Raw genomic sequence first — 16,290 nt, 5'->3', positions numbered from 1 at the left:
TATGAAAAACTGCACTACCGTTGTTTGATTTTTTCAGTATTATGTCTTCCTAGATCATGGAAAAGTACCGCTGTATCAGCAGTTATCTCATTCTCAATAGCTCTAGCTGAGAGCCAGATTCTGAAAACATTTAACAGGGCTTCCTGAAGGTAAGCAAATGCAGGTCCCTCTGACTCTAGCCCAGGAACTCTCTCCTAAACTTGAAAGAATTACTTGCAAAGCAACTTCACTAAAAGAAAGCTACTGCTTACAGAAGCACCCTGGCAGTTCGCAGAGGTAGTCTGAAACCCACAGCATGCTCCAATTTCTTGAATTTGGTGACAAAGAAAACCTTACCCAAGCCCATGCTGAAAACCTGTTTTACTTGTTATTCCTCTGCAACTTTACTCTAGAAGGCAGCAGACTTGCTCACATGTTATTCAGTCAAGTCACTGGAGGCAGTTTTTTCCTCCCTTTCAGAAAGGATCAAGTTTCCCGAACTATCAGAACCCATCGCGCTCACTACCAGCAAAATCAATGTAGATGGCAGTTCGAGGCTTCCCCAACACCTGCAATCAGCTGCAGCAGTGAATGATTACCCGTGTACAGCCTGCTGAGCACTTCTAGAATGTGAAAACGCTCTTACCTGTCTTTGTTCAATAAAGATGATTATTTCTGTTCTCATTCCATGCCCTAAATACCATACAATCAGATTAAACAGGTCCCAAAAATGCAGCCAAGTTACTTTGATAAACATTATCTCATTTTCTTGCAATTTTGTAGTGACTTTGGCAAAATTATGGAAGTGCTTTGTATTCTGCTACGTACCTCGACTACCTTGAGGAGGATTAAAAGAATTGGAACTGGTTATTTTAAATAACAGAAGAGTTACATTTAAATGAGTCACACCAATGGTTATGAATTTCAATAATTTAATGCTAACCAAGAGTACAAAGTGTGAAAGTCGGTGTCTCATTTATATTGGTCTTAAAAAAGAAATCTAGAGAAAGTGTTTACGCTGCAGCAGATTTCAGCATTAGCACCTTGAAGAGAAGTTCTTGAAGTGTTAAGACAGTATGGCAACACTGGCACGATACTAAGTACAAACATAAACCATTGAACAACATGTTTTCACATTTCTACGTTTGAAAAAAAAGTTACTTTAAAAGTACATTAAAACCAGAAGTTGTTTGGTGTATTCACAGTTTGAGTAGAGATGGAATCGAGTGCTGGAGCAGGAAGGAGAAGGATGAACGACTCCAAGGCAATTATATCGCAAGTCCAAAGGCACTGACAATACAGTACATAGTCTTATTCTCCCATCTCACAGTGCAGGTTCCTACAAATACAAACAAGGGTTTCAGAGACAGAAGTTACAGTGAATAAATGCAAATTATATATGCATGTTTGTGACTGTTTACATTAAGAATCTTAAGAATGAAGCTTTCACAACAGCTAAGCATTTCCTATATGTAAGAGCTAGCATCACAGCCGCATGGAAAACCCACCAAACTGTACGCTATTACTCCAAAACGAGGGCAAATGGAAAAAAACAGAAAAGTATGCTGCCTAGTCTCAAGGGGATGGCATTAAAGTTGCAAGCTGAAAAAATTGCACAGTTGCACTCCTTACCATCACTGGAGTTGTCCCAGAAGCAAGAGCTTGCTGTATGTAGCCCAGCACCATTCTTTTGCATAATCACACAGGTCACTGTCAGTAGAGAAGCTTTTATTAGTTTATCACTATCAATACTAAACGTTCAGCTACATTTTTGCTGAGCATAGTACATACACACATGCTTAGGAGTAGCTTACAGACATGGTTCTTGCTCAGATCTTCCCCCCGCCCATCAGCGCACTTCACTGCGCCAGATTTAACAGAAAAGAGAAAGTTGAGCTCACCAATATACTTGAAAGGCTTCCCCAGCTTTGTGAGTTGGCTTAGCGTTTGTTCCACCACACTTGTTGTCCACTGGTTCACTTTGCTGTGCTGGTAGGCATTGCCACCTATCGCACTTTCTATGGCCTATTGGCAACAAGCACATTCAATAAGCTGCACTGTGTCAATCTACCAGGCACCCATTAACCCCTTCCAGCATGGAACACTAAACATGAGACCCCACACCCACAAGAAAAAATCCTAAATGCTGCTTGTCCATACTGATTGTTGGAAGTGTTTTCAATTATTAAAAAACTTGCAGGTCAGCGTTTGAGCCAGGCATAGAGGGAACCATTATACATTCCATAGATTCTCTTTAATTTGTGATGTTTTGATTCTTTATTTGTCATTCCTGTCCCAATGTTCCTGAAGACAGAGTTATGAAAAGGGTCTTGCATTTAAACAGTTCTGAAGACATTGATAAGACACACACAACAATGGCTCATTCACACATACTCTTTTGCAGAAATCAGCTTCAGGTTTTTCGGCAGAATCATTTTTGGGAAACAAAACCCCAAATCAAGAGACCTGTGTAGCTGCTGGTTACTAATAGAGCAGAAGCCTTCACCCATTTTACTTACAAGGATAATTTCCCCTTTAAGACACAAATCTAAGTACATTAAAGCTGCTTGTTTTTCATTGACACTTTTTTTTCCTCACAGAAATTGTTTAAAAAATAGCCACAAAAGTATTTCAGATTCAGAAGAAACAGGAACAGGTATTAAAGGACGTGTATTCAATTTACAGAGTCTGACCAAATCAGTTGTTCTGCAACAAGAAAAAGACTGCACAAGTCTACTGTACAAGAGGAATTCTGGACACAAAACCCAAAATCCCTATGGAAATTTTCTAGACAGGAAATTCATGTCTCTTAGCAACAAGAATAGTTCAATCATTTCAAACAAACAAAAAGTAATTTTGGAGAAAAAGCATCTTGAACACAGGAATATGCATATGCAGATAGCCTATAAAAAACCCTACACATTACTGAAACACAAAATCTATCTCTATAGGGTTTAACATATAACATCCCCCTAGAAATTCTAACAGGGATGGACTGCAAACAGAGAGGAACATATGAAATTATTTTAATTATCTTCTGGATTTGTAATACATATCACAGCTGAGGGTAGGTATCATTTCTACTTGAAGTATGCACATTGGCTAAATGAACAATTATTACACTTTGCTAGCAACCTATCTAGAAATCTATTATATATTTGTTATCAGATTTTCTCAAATGCTTTTTAGCACAGAGCATACAACATACCACACTTTCACACCAAGAAAATGAAAATGTTAGCTTACCTCTTTAATGATGCTACTGACTTCATCCACCACAAAGGAAGTCTACAAAAAAATCAGTTTTAAATAATCAGTGGACACATTCTTCTGTTTACAGAGCTCAAGCCTTGTTAAGAACTTACACTAGAAGCTTAATTTAGGCTTGACAGATTTCTTGCAAGTCAGAAGATACCAAGGCTTCCTTTATTTGGTCCTGTGTACTCTGGCTCCCTGAACCCAGTCAAGTTACCATTCTTAGCAAAGTAATGAAAAGTAGCAGATGAACTAATATTGGCTGGCCTTCTGAGTCAAAGTTTTCAAAATCTACCTAGAAAGTATTTAAAAATAATACATACAGTGCTTCTCTACACCTATATTCTCATTTTACAATAAGTATGAACCTCCAGAATTCACAGTAGGGTTGCATAGATAACCTCAGTGTGCAAACAGAACTTGGAGTTAAATGAAGCCAACATCTCCAGGGCACTGGTGTGGACAAAACATCAACTCACAGCTCAGAGAAAAGCTGTCATGACAATCTCAGCTGGGGATAAGAAGCAAACTTCCCCTTGGAAACCAAAGGGGAAATCTACCTCCTTGGACTTCCCACCACCTTCAGCCTTCTCTCAGGCTCTGGGGAATAGAGATTAAGCATACGCAATGAGGACAGAGAAGGCCTGACCTTTTACTAATCTTAAAACTACTACTCATTTTCTCGTATGGTTAGTATGTTTTCCCACTTCAGTCCCTCAGCTATTGTTGCCTCCCATGTAAGCTGGTTAAAACATGCCACCACCACTGCCGGGGGCAGCCCACCGCCCCCCCCACAGCCATTCAAACAGCCGGGGAGCCCTGCCAGGCAGGATCCCCCACGGTGAGGCTCCGAGCCAGGCACCAGCTGGCATCTTTATTACAGGTATTTCACAGCCTCACCTTACAAGCCAAAAGAAAGGAATGAGACAAAAAGAGATGCACGTAACAGCAAACTAATTAATTTTAGAAGACTGAATAAGGATTTCAAGCTTAACCTAATCAAGCATGCGTTGACTGAGTTTTCACTGGGAGGTCTGTCAGCTCAGCTTCTCCAGCTGGCAAACACAAGTAACAGCAGAATTCGGGTGCGCACGCAGGATGCAGTTACACCTGCTCAGGAGAACTTTAGCATTACGGTTCATAAACCTTTGGTCAGCAGGTGAACAGTCTAATCAGCTGCAATGACATGTGACATTCAGAAAGATGTGAGCAGCTGAGTGTTCTCCAATAGAGAAACAGCAGGCCACAGGAGATATGCAGGCAATGCCTCTTCTGTAACTATCCAGAGACACCAACTTCCTTGCACAATACAGTATTTTTAAAAGCTTTTATATGCTTTGGCTAACTGGCTTTAATTTTCAGCTTCTTTACTTTGATTTAATTTTAATATGACTAATTTGCTTCCATGGTACTGAATTTTACAGGTGCTTACATTTAAGGTGCACCACTGTATTTAACCAAATAAGATCTATAATTACCAAAATATCCTTTTCCATGGGAAAAAAGTTAATAATACACATGCCAGGCGTACCGGCAGACTTGAAGCATGCTGTCAAGCAAAATGATAAACCGTATAGAGATTTTTCTTCACAAAGTCTAGAACTCACCTGAGAAATGCCTTTGAATGATCACAAGCATGCCTCACCAAAGTAAACTGAATTAAATCCAACTCAGGTTCTCAAATATATTAGATATCTAATTTGTACAGAAAGAAGTGGGAAAGAGCCATACATACATTTGAGAATTTGATTCTAGAGTTGCTGTTACTTCTAAAACTTCTCCCTTTTTTGGGATGAGAGCATATATGCATTTAGATACGTGACAAAACAGAACATAACATCCTGATATCCAGCTTTGTGTGCTGTAACTGAGTTGCCAAATAGTATGACACTACTCCATCCGTTTATAAAATGATACAAACACTTTTTGTATTAAGAAACAGGGAAAAAATTCAGAAGCTTTGTGATTTCTCTGCACCAGCCCTCTGGCACAAGGAAAGCAGACTCGCTGTTTCCAACACTTTGTTTCAAAGGGGTGTTCCCAGGCAACAAACACAAACTGCAAAGCAGTATTATTTTTGAGTAATTCTGAAGTAATTTTTGAAAACAGCTATTAGAATTATGTTCAAGTAGGTTGATTAACAGTTTTTCAAGAGCCTCCGTAACTGTGTAACACAAACCAGGCCCAGCAATCAGGACAAGGCTTTTAGAATAGGATACACCTGACACACCTTTATCCCTCTCACTGCTTTGTTATTGTCTTAACCAAGTCACAATGCAGCTGCTGAAAAACAATGCAGCAAACTGTCACAGCTCCGAAAAACTATCCCTCTGCAAGAGCAATGCTTGCGGGATAGTCATTTAGCATGATAAAGAAAAAGACCCTCAATTTATCCAACTTTTTACCTTCCTTAATGTGGTGCAATGAGAAGGCAGTCTCATTAGCCTGCCCATCACATGCAAGCTGCTTGAACTCCTCTTTCTGCACAAAGAGCTAATTTGAGTCATCCTCACACTGATCCAAACCGGACCAGCAAACCTTCTACTGCAAGACACTGCTTCATCCCACTGGTGAAGACAGAAGCCACGACAGCCCCCCAGCATTTCCTCTAAGTGGTTTGCAGCAGCAGCTTTTAGGAGAATCTTAGAATCATTAAGGTTGGAAAAGGCCTCTAGGATCGTCAAGTCCAACCATCAACCCAACACCACCATGCCTACTAAACCAAGTCCTGAAGTGCCATGTCTACACATTTTTTGAACACCTCCAGGGATGGTGACTCCACCACCTCTCTGGGCAGTCTGTTCTAATGCTTGACAACCCTTTCAGTAAAGATATTTTTCCTAATATCCAATCTAAACCTCCCCTGACGCAACTCGAGGCCATTTCCTCTCGTTCTATCACTAGTGACCTGGTAGAAGAGACCAACACCCATCTCGCTACAACCTCCTTTCAGGTAGCTGTAGAGAGCAAGAAGGTCTCCCCTCAGCCTCCTCTTCGCCAGACTAAACAGCCCCAGTTCTCTCAACCTCTTCTCATAAGACTTGTGTTCCAGCCCTTCACCAGCTTCGCTACCCAGGGGAGAAGCAGGCGTGGGTCGTCGCCGCGGAAGGAGCCCGGCGGACACCCGAGAAGCAGGCATGGGGCTGGCCCGCGCCACGGCCGGTAGCCAGACCTGCTCAGGCCGCCAGATGGACGGCGAGTTGCCGGGGCGGCTCCGGCCGGCACAGGAACAAAGGCTGCGCCGGGAACAAAGCCGCCCCGGCTCCGAGACGCCGCCAACGGCCCCCAGCTCGCCTCGTCCTGGGTGAGACCGAGGGGCGGGCTCCGGGGCGGACAGGTAGCGCCCGAGACCCTCCGCCGGCCCGCAGCCACCCGAGAGGAGAAACTAGGACAAACCCACCCTGCCCCGCAGCTGCCCTCCCCCCCCGGTCCAGTCCGTTACCTCCTCCCCCGACTGGAAGTCGTCCATCTTCCCGCTGGAGCACCTCACGCCGCAACCACCGCCCCCTCACCGCCCGCCCCGTGCCTGCCCGCCCCAGGCGCCTGCGCAGTGCTGCCCGCCGCACCCGCCGCCCACCCTGCGAGATGGCGGAAGCCGACAGGGCGGGGGCGCCCGGCCCGGCCCGGCCCGGCCCCGGGGCGGGGAGATGCTGCTCGGCGGGACCGCTCTGGCGTCTTTAGACGCCCCAAAGCCTGGGGTTGAGCGGCAGAAGGCCGTTAGTCGTGGTTGTGTTTTTCGTACAGGTAGCTTGCTGTTTGTGTTCAGCGGGCGTGACTGCCCAAGGTGGGTCCCGCAGGTCCTCCCTCTCCGGGGAGCACCTGTGTCTTGGTTCTGGAGACAGAGCTTGAAAAGAAGGGCCCACTGGGTCTTGTATGACCAGGAACTGAAAAAAAAAAAAACAACAAAAAAACAACCCATGGAAAGACGTGAAGAATATGTGAGTTCTTCCACTTTTAAGCAGATCCCATTGCTTTGAGCAGCCAGAATTGGGACAATTAAAGGCACACTTTTCACAGTTCGTGGGTTTTTTGTGTGTGTGTATGCAGTGTTTACAGATTGCTCAAATTAGCAATGATACCAACCTCTGAGAGACAGTGTAAGCAGTGGAAGATGCTCTTCAGGTTGAGAGTGGCCTGGGTGAACCGGAGAAATAGTCTGAACAAAGGAGAGGGTAACTTACTGCAGGCAAATGCAAAGGCCTTTACTGAGGCAGGAATAACCAGCTCTGTAAATGCAGACAGGGCAGGACCAGCCCACTCGGTAGCCATTCCATAGACAAGAGAGTAGGGGAGTGTATTGCGTACAGTTTTCCTCTGTCTGCCATAAAATGCTGCTGTTAAAGAAGGAGATGCCACGCTGGGATGTGCAATCAGATGAATAGCTTGCAGGATGTAGGAAGCAGCATTTCTATTGCACTCTGCAGCAGGGCCTCACGGACAATACTGTGCCTAGTTTTAGGCATTGCATTTTAAGAAGGGTGTGAGTGAGTTACAGCCTCAGGGTCCCAAGTGCACCCACAGGCCTCAGCTGCCCTGATCAGCCTCAGCTGTGGCTTCCACCCCTGCGCCTTCCTCCCCAGGCCTGTTTCTTCGACAGACCTCGGTCCTATGTTTTAACCTTGTCTCCAGTCCCGTGTCTGGCTCTGCCTCCTGCTTCTCCTGAAGAAGATGACCTTGACTGGTCACCCACTGCACTTTGGGTTTGCGTGGGCACCCCTGCGGGCAGCACCTGCTCTGCCCGCCCAGCTGAGATACAGAGGGACAGCAGCTGGCTGCTGAGCTCGGCCTTCCTCCTCTGACCTCTCTGCTCCCACCGAGCAGAAAGAGGCAAAAAAGTGAGGACTATCAGAAGGCTGAAGAAGTGGTGCTTGTTTATTCAAAAGAATAAAAGGTTGTAACTTGGTTACCTTCTTAGCACATATAGAATCATAGAATGTCCTGAGTTGGAAGGGACCCACAAGGATCATCAAGGAAAAATCTTTTCCCTGCACAGTACAACCCCAAATTTACACGGCAGTTCTGCATGGCCAGGGGTGAGAGGGAAAAATATAATGGGGTTAAAATGTGGCAATTAAGGCTTTGGTTAAATATTAGGGGAAAGCTGGCACTGAGGCTAACAGCCTGGCTTTGTGATACTACAGTTACGTTGCTGTGGGTAATTATAATCCTCAGGTTATTTCTGGTCTTTAATTCAGTTAAAGTTTTGCCTGAAATGAAGGCCCAAATAATCCAAATACTCTCTGTTGGGCTTTGCTCTGTGCCCCACTAACAGTTGTTTTCTCTTCAGTGATATGGTTGAAGAAGGTGATTAAACTTGATGATCACCGGTGAATGTATTGAATTTAATAAGTTTATAAAATTGCAGGCTGATTGGTTTTGCCATGTGAATAGAATTACAGTGCTTTGTTTACTTTTAACCAAAATCAATATTTCTTAAAATACCCAAAACACTAAGAAGGATTTTTGCATTGTGCATACAGTTTACCTGGTAGAGCCAGAAACAAGGAGATCAAGCGGCAAGAACAGACTCTTTTCTCCATGATTTGAAATAGTTTGGATATAGTTTTGAACTTCATTATCACACTTAATTCTGTAATAGACTGAACCGGGATATCCAATCCAAATAATATTTTAACTTTTAATCTTTATCTGATATCAGATTCACCAGTTGTGAGGTAAAATAGTTTTCTACTTTTTGCAGATGCATAAAAAATGAATTCTTTTGAACTGTTGTCTGTGATAATTGCTTTGTCATTCAGATCTGAGTAGAAAACTATTTTGTTTCCAGGAAATAACTTCACGACACAAACGGTGTGTTCTGTGCGAGTCCTGGGGACATTGAGGTTAGTAGTATTTTCACATCTATAGTATCAGAAAAAGAAATGATGCAGGACTCAAAGTCACTTCTCTTCCTGTGTGTGGCTTGAAGGCTGAGCGTATTTTGATGATATCAGTCAGCTTTTATAGTCTCTTGTGCTGAGTCTCTTTTTAGTGTTAGAAAAAATGAATAACTTCACTTTGATTTCTAGTTGCTCTTGCTGGTAATAAAACCAGAGACTTGGCAAAAGCCATTGTAATGCTGGAGCTCTTCTTTGAGTGCATTTGCTTTTAGCTGTTTTGGGAATCTCCTCTGTACATACGTCAGTCTAATTTCGGTGCCCAAAGGAAGGAAAGGGGGTGGAGAACAGCCACCAGTTTTCTTTAAGGAAAGATAAATAAATAATAAGAGTGCTACTCATCTCTTAAAAGCAGTTTACTTCCACGCATCTTTCTTTGATGGCTGCTGAAAAGGTAAGGATATATTTTTAATCTGTTCTATATGACGTTGCACAGTGGGATGCGTTTTTGCTTACTGGGTTGATGGTTTTTAGACTGCAAAGATTTCATTTCACAACTGGAACTGTAAAAAGCGTTTGGTTGTTTTTTTTTTTTTACTTTAAGTGCTGGGGTGGGATGTTATTAAAATCACAAGACAACTTTGGTAAAACATTATCAAAGAATTTATAAATAATTTGCATGTGTGTATGCATAAAACTGTTACAGGCAGGTAGTATGAAATAACACTTGTTACTCTTATAATTTTCTTAACTAAGAACAAATTTATGTGATTGGCCTCTGCAGAATAGAAAATAGCCATAAATTCCCGGAGCTTTTGTGATAATTTTTACTCTGAACCTCCTTAACCTGTGTCCTTGCTACTGACATATTACATCCATCTTCTGGGTTAATGGAAGAAGTATCCCAAGTCAACGAAGGCTTTATTTATACTTATTTGTCATTATTTTGCTAATGCTTAAGGATCTGAAAGGACATCAATAATACATTACATGCAAAATCACTTTGGGAAAAAGTCGCTTGCTAAGTCAGGCATTTCTAAGTTAAAAAATTTGAAAAGTAAGCTACCTTTTGCAAACTTAATCTTGTCCTAGGTAGGCCTTTTGATTGCTCTTCAGTTACAAAGCTACATACGATTTGAGCCCTGTATAAAAGAAAAAGCATGATATACTGAGATTGAGCTATGTACGTGCATGCCTCTCTCTCCTAAGACATGACCACGTTGGTCATCCCATCTCCTTTATGATGGCTTTGAGGCTTCACATGATAGTTTCAGAAAGCTACTGATCCATCTGCAAGGTGTCTGACACTGGGTTATTTTAAATACATAATTTAAAACAATACTGGAACAAAAATATTTTATGTGAGCTTTGTACTCAAAAGGGAGAAGTGTCAAGGTATTTACTAAAGAGGTTGCTGTTGCTTTTGTTTTTATATAGATTTACATAGAAGATGCTTGGCTTTGAGCTCAGCTGACCGTGTGAAACAGTTAGCTAGCTGGATTCGATGAGTAAACATGAAAGGAGGGCATCTGTGATGGTTTTTAAGATTGTTTTTTCCTGTCAAGGAGCGTCATTACTGAAAACACCACTTCTTTATTACTGCCAGAAAACTAATATAATGCAGACAGCTTTGGTGTTAGAAAAGCCCTTTTCTTCTGTTAGGAAAGTAGAGAGCTTTGCAGTCCAATTTCAACACCTCTGTGAAATGGTTACGAGCTCAAGTCTGTCGTGGGGCACAAGGAATATCCACCATTTTGGGGGATATAGTACTTTATTCTTAAAGCTACCTCATCACTAAGTTAGATTTTGAGTTATCTTTGAACATGCAAGAAAAATTGACAACACATTGATTGTCTGAGCTTAAATCTTCATGAAGATTAAAAAAAAAACAACTGTAGGAATGTCCAGGTGCAATATCGATAGAGCTGCTGGCTACATGATGTATTTTAAGCTTTAGTCTCTGCAGCATGTGATGATCTTACCCAAACCATTCTATGATCTTGCCCAGCAGTGAGAGAGTCATGGTGGCTTTTCCCCTCTGCATAGTGCAGATAGTGTAGGACATAGGGCCCATGGCACTTAGCTCCACAGTAAGTTTGTTCTGATGTTTGGTGCCAGAAGATGATCCTAGTCTTTCTATCCTAGTCCCTGTTGGCAGTCCACTGCTGGCATTAGATTCAGTGCTTATGATTTATCACTGTGAATAGGATATGAATTGTAGCATTATATCAGCTGTTTTTGATGATGGTGTTTGCAGTATCACTGATGGGCTGAGGTTGAATGCCCTTCTGAAGAATCCTGCCCTGCCTAGGGCAGAACTCCTGTCTTTCTGGGGGAATGACAGTGAGCAAGACAAAGTGGAAACAAGGGGAGGCTCCAAGCTGTTCCTTCCTTCACACCATTTAAATTTGTGCAAACTTGAATAGCTGAAGACATAATTTTTAAAAAATTTATATTCCTCTCTAAATAAGATTCTGTATGCCCTCAATATTTTTCATACACAAGATGTCATCTGAAACTCATTTCCCAAAACAGGCTTGAAACATGGAAAAGTTTGTGCTCTTCTGTGAAGAAGGGAGGTAGTCCTTTTTAAAAGACTTTGAAGGAGGTATCAAATAGCAACTATTTCTGTGCTTGCTTAACTGCAGGTGTTGCTCTTAGTAACTGTTTTACAGTGGGATGTTTTTAACAGCTCTGGAAGGTATTCATATATTTTCTTCTAAGATCACTAGAGCGGTGGATCCACCTAACAATGACTATCATGAATTTGCTAGCTTTTACTGATGCTTCAGCAAGATTTTCTGATGACGTTATAGATATGCTAGCCTTTGGAAATCCTAGGAGTTTATAGAAAATGTAACTTACGCTGCAATGGGTGTTTTGGTATCCTGTATAGTGCAGAGGTCCCCAAGTTTGTACTGACTGGTCTTTCAGACTGTATTGACCTAAATGGATTTGAAGGCTCATCATCCTGGGAGCTATTCCTGAGGCAAAAGATGAAAGCAGGTGAAGGATGCAGGGACCTTTGAAAATTACATATATTGTGTTAAAAAATTGCTCGGGCTTTTTAGGTTTCAACTGAGTAATTTCCTGTGAAATTGCAGTTGGTAAGGAAATAAAGTATGATATTGCCTATCTCAGTCTCTTTTGTTTCCACAGGAAACCAATCTTTTTTTTTCTCTTTGTTAACATGCTTCTGTGAAATGCTTTGTCCTTTTGATGCCTGTTGAAGGGTTTAATGAAAAAATTTAAAAGAATGGAATGCATGCTGTTTAGAAATACAAACTCTCACCTCCTGCTTTTTTTGTGTGAAATTAAGTAACTTAATTGGGGCAAGCTCTGTGTACAGCAATTCCCTGCTCTGACAAAAATACATTGTCACTATGTATCTGAAGTTTTGGTGGGTTTTTTCTTTTTTTATTTTAAATTTAAAACTCTGTTTTAAAATAATGATCCAGCAATGCAGATAGTTGGTCAGATTCTCAGATGAGATCCATCAGTGAAGCATCAGTAACTTCTCTGGGAAAGCTTCACCCTTCTGTCTCAGTGTCTAGACCTTCTGTCTAGAGCCTGACTGTATGTATTTAGTCAGATGAAGTTTGAAACACTTAACCAGTTTTCAAACACACATCTTCAATATTTGGTGTGCCATAAGTGGAACTCTGTTACATTTCTTGTAATACTCACTAGACCCTAGAGAGTAGTATTAAAACTGAATATGGTGTGTAAGCTGAATTAGACTGAATAATAATTTTCTTTCTCTATTTCACTGCAAAGCATATTAAAATTATTTTCTGTTTTACTGGGAGTTTTACAAAAGTGAAGGTCACAGATTACATCCAAAATACAGTTGTGATTTTGTTTTAATTTTATACTTCTTTATTTGTACATTAACAACATCAGTTTGAGGCCAAAATTGTTAATGCACTGAGCTGGACATAATATATATCTTAACTCCTTAGTGTTTGTGTGTATTAACAAAGATAATAGCATTATTGGGTATTAAACTCTTTATCTAGACTTAACAGACATAGGTAATTGATAGAAGTGGTTCTTAGAGGGTGTCTTTCCCTCTTTCCTCTTAGGTTTGTGAAGTTTTGTCTTTTCAGCAAGATGAGATTAGAAAGGGGCATTTTTGTCTAAACCAGTATGACTTTTCCAGTCATGGGGCCTGTAGGCCTGTGTTCAAAACTAACTTAAGTTTGTTTCTTTATTGGTTGTTTTATGTTGACTGTACAAAAAACATGAAGGTATGTTACTGAGTGTTAACAGACAATATGGTGAGACTGTCCGAACAATGGCCCTGTCTCAAAACCTCTCCTGTATCTGAATTAGTGCACAAAAGGTCTGAGTATAGCAAAATGTGGTTTTCACATACTATTTGAAATGTCTTGAAGAGGTGAGGAGAAGAGATACTAACATGTATTCTTTTTTTCCCCTAGGTCTGGAAATCACAAATCTACAAGACCAAATAAAAAAAAAAACAATCCCCCCATTCCTTTACACCATATCTTGGTGAATTGCCCCTCCATCTGGTGACAGTTAAAGCCCTATCCGGGACCTTGCTGCAAGCTGTCATTTCTTTTGGAACCACTCTCAGCAAAAAAAAAAGAAGAAAGAAAAGAACAAGAAGTTCCTTCATGTGAAAAGGACAAGACTGCTGTGACCTTGCTAACTATTCATATTCCCTGGTTAGCAGAGACACTTAAATGATGACTTGTGTGAAGACAGACACGTTTATTTTTCTCTTCAAGGGTGTGACACAGTGAAACGTATCACCAATCCAGTGAGAGCGCAGGCACTTTGTAAACACTCAGGCCACAGTACCCATCGCTCTGGATGTAGTAGAACCATAGGATAGGAGTCTACAAAATAAGTGAAGTTTGGGGAAAATGGCCTGTGAATTTAATCTAAACTTCCTTAAGGAATTGGAACGAGAGGCTGTTCTGGAAGTCCTGTACCGTGACCAGATGGTGAGACAAACAGAAGAGGAAAGAATAAGGTATTCCCCTGCCATTCCCCTATTCCTGCATTTCTGTTCCTTTTTTTTCTGAGAATTACTCCTCTTCTTCTTTGCTGTCTTTCCAGATGTATTCCTCTTTTTTACTTGTTAGCTAATGCCTTTTTATTCTTTGGGAAAACTAAGGGTTTTACAGAGCCTCTTGGATTTACCAAACTATTGACTACTCTACAGTAAATATGAGCAAATACTGTTCAGTGAAATATCTGCTTGATTAATTTTATTTCTATCCTTCATAGAAAGTTCACTTGCTGCCTGTATTTTTCCTGTGAAGGCTTTATAGCATTCTCGTCATGTTCCTATGTATGCCTATATAGTCCTGGTAACACAGAATATGTTTAGATCTTTGGCTGGTTTACTTAACTTATGTTGGGTCAAGACTGGAGTTAAGAGCCATGGGTTACGTGCTCATTGTGCTGAATCCGTCACCGTCCCTTCTCACATACAACAGGTAGCAAGCACACCACGCTGTCTTGGACGTTCTTAGTGGTGTCAATAGGTGTCATTGGTTAGGAAAAGGATTCCATTTAATTATTTCACACTATGCAAGTATCTCAGTCATGAAGGGTAAAGGATAATCCTCCAGCATTTTATTTGCTTTATATCAGGGCAAGGGCAAGGATTTTCTTGCAGCTTGTACCCTGCTTTGTCACATTGCATCCCTGTGTAAAACAGGGTATTTGTGTTGCTAAGTTAGAAATTTTTAGTCTCAAATATAGAAACTTAAAGCTTGTTTACAGCAAACATTTATGTAAGTATTGTTGGACATATTAAATGATTGTGAAAAGTAAAGGATTATAAAGAAAATCTGAATTGGTTAGAAAGTTCCTGACAACTGTTGATGATGTAGCTTAGAATTAAAAACACAGGTCTTTATTATTGGTACATGTAACAGAAGCAAAGTTAAGGAAAGGGACTGATGTGTTTTTTATTCAACTTTCAGATGATGCATTTGTTATTATTATTTTTACTTGATATAAGATTTAATTCTTGGATAAATATGATAAAACATCATCAGATGAAAGGGAGCACCATTTAGTCTCAGTTTTTGTATGTGAATATGTAATCAATTGCATACACAATTTCAGTGCTCTGCCCTGGGCATACATAACTGACACGAATAAACCCCATTTATACTAGGCTATTACTCTGTTTGTACGCACAGTTGTGCTTGCATATACAGTCATGGCACAAAAATGCTGCGTGTAGACGCCTTCAGACAGTGCTCAACTGAGGTCAAGCTTGAGACCGTATCTTCCACTAGTAATGATACTGTGCAACTTGGGTATTAGCTTGTGACTTACATGGATGGGGGTTTTGGCCTATTTAATTTTTTTTTTTTTTTTTTCATCTGGGGGATTAGGAACCTGAAACTGCAGCTGCAGCAGCTTCGGTGGAAAGGGGCAAGAAATGTAAGCCATGAATACCAGGAGAGATCTTGTGCTCGCTGTCAGAAACCGCTTGGGTTAATCATGAACAGAGGTGCAGTATGCAACGGGTGCAGTCATCGAGTGTGCTCTGAATGCCGTGTTTGCCTGAATCCCTGCCTTTGGAAATGCACTGTTTGTTACGCCCATGGGTAAGAAATTTTACTGGTTTGGAGAAGTGCTGGTTTACACTCGTTATCCAGTGGATGCACACTGGTTTTGTGTGCATCTGTTGCTTTAAACAATTAATGAAACAAAGCCTCTGGTAGAATGAAAATGTTGGATGAAGTCCTGGTAGCAATGAAATTGATGGGAATTTTGCGTTCATACTTCATGTAGTCAGGATTTCCCTTTCTGTATTTAGCAAAATGGATCTTCAAGGTAGGCCAGCAGTAGTTTCTGAACTGTAGATAGAACTCCTTCTCCTGGCTCAGTTCCAAACCAGTGCATCATAACAAGTTGCTGAAGGTGCTGTGTTTCGGTGTAGTATAGCAAATTTCTCGACAATTTCCTAATCATGGTTTTTTTGCCTCATACTACAGGAGTGAGGAACCTGGATTAATGAATAATTTTAAATCATGTATTATATAAATTTAAAAAGCAAAAAGCATTAATAACATTATCAGTAATTGTTTAAATGGGTTAGAAATCCAAATGTATTTGCTTTGAGTTAGTTGGTTTTTCTTTTACTGTGTCACCTTGTGTTTGTCTTCCAGGAAACAGGAAGCAATCTTTCTTTTACTGTATTGGTACAATTTTTATATCAAAATAC

The 16,290-nt window shown here is 40.9% G+C and overlaps 2 protein-coding genes across 2 annotated transcripts in view; one reads left to right on the top strand and one right to left on the bottom strand.

The window, feature by feature from the left end:
- Positions 1–894: 894 nt before the first annotated feature.
- DYNLT1 (dynein light chain Tctex-type 1) lies at positions 895–6,802 on the bottom strand. The gene is made up of 5 exons (XM_075087833.1): positions 6,677–6,802; positions 3,226–3,267; positions 1,881–2,004; positions 1,612–1,689; positions 895–1,318 (listed from the first exon to the last, which is right to left on the bottom strand). Exons 1-5 carry the CDS (start codon positions 6,701–6,703, stop codon positions 1,248–1,250), a joined length of 342 nt encoding a protein of 113 aa, XP_074943934.1. The 5' UTR covers positions 6,704–6,802; the 3' UTR covers positions 895–1,247.
- A 2,420-nt stretch (positions 6,803–9,222) lies between these two features.
- SYTL3 (synaptotagmin like 3) overlaps positions 9,223–16,290 on the top strand; it is a 36,726-nt gene continuing 29,658 nt past the window's right edge. The window contains exons 1-3 of the mRNA XM_075087829.1: positions 9,223–9,525; positions 13,514–14,073; positions 15,455–15,670. Coding sequence (XP_074943930.1) covers positions 13,964–14,073; positions 15,455–15,670 — 326 coding nt within the window. The 5' untranslated portion in view covers positions 9,223–9,525; positions 13,514–13,963. The remainder of the gene's footprint in view (positions 9,526–13,513; positions 14,074–15,454; positions 15,671–16,290) is intronic.

Source organism: Phalacrocorax aristotelis, chromosome 3, assembly GCF_949628215.1.
Source record: "Phalacrocorax aristotelis chromosome 3, bGulAri2.1, whole genome shotgun sequence".
Classification (NCBI taxonomy): Eukaryota; Metazoa; Chordata; class Aves; order Suliformes; family Phalacrocoracidae; genus Phalacrocorax; species Phalacrocorax aristotelis.
The sequence above is the reverse complement of the archived record's forward strand: the minus strand, read 5'-3'. Positions and strand labels throughout refer to the sequence as shown.

Excerpts from the sequence above, each read along its gene's own strand:
- DYNLT1 (XM_075087833.1), bottom strand. The coding sequence starts at position 6,703 with ATGGACGACTTCCAGTCGGGGGAGGAG. Across the intron at positions 3,268-6,676 it reads ACTTCCAGTCGGGGGAGGAG|ACTTCCTTTGTGGTGGATGA; the intron begins GTAACGGACTGG and ends ATTTTTTTGTAG. Across the intron at positions 2,005-3,225 it reads TCAGTAGCATCATTAAAGAG|GCCATAGAAAGTGCGATAGG; the intron begins GTAAGCTAACAT and ends TGTTGCCAATAG.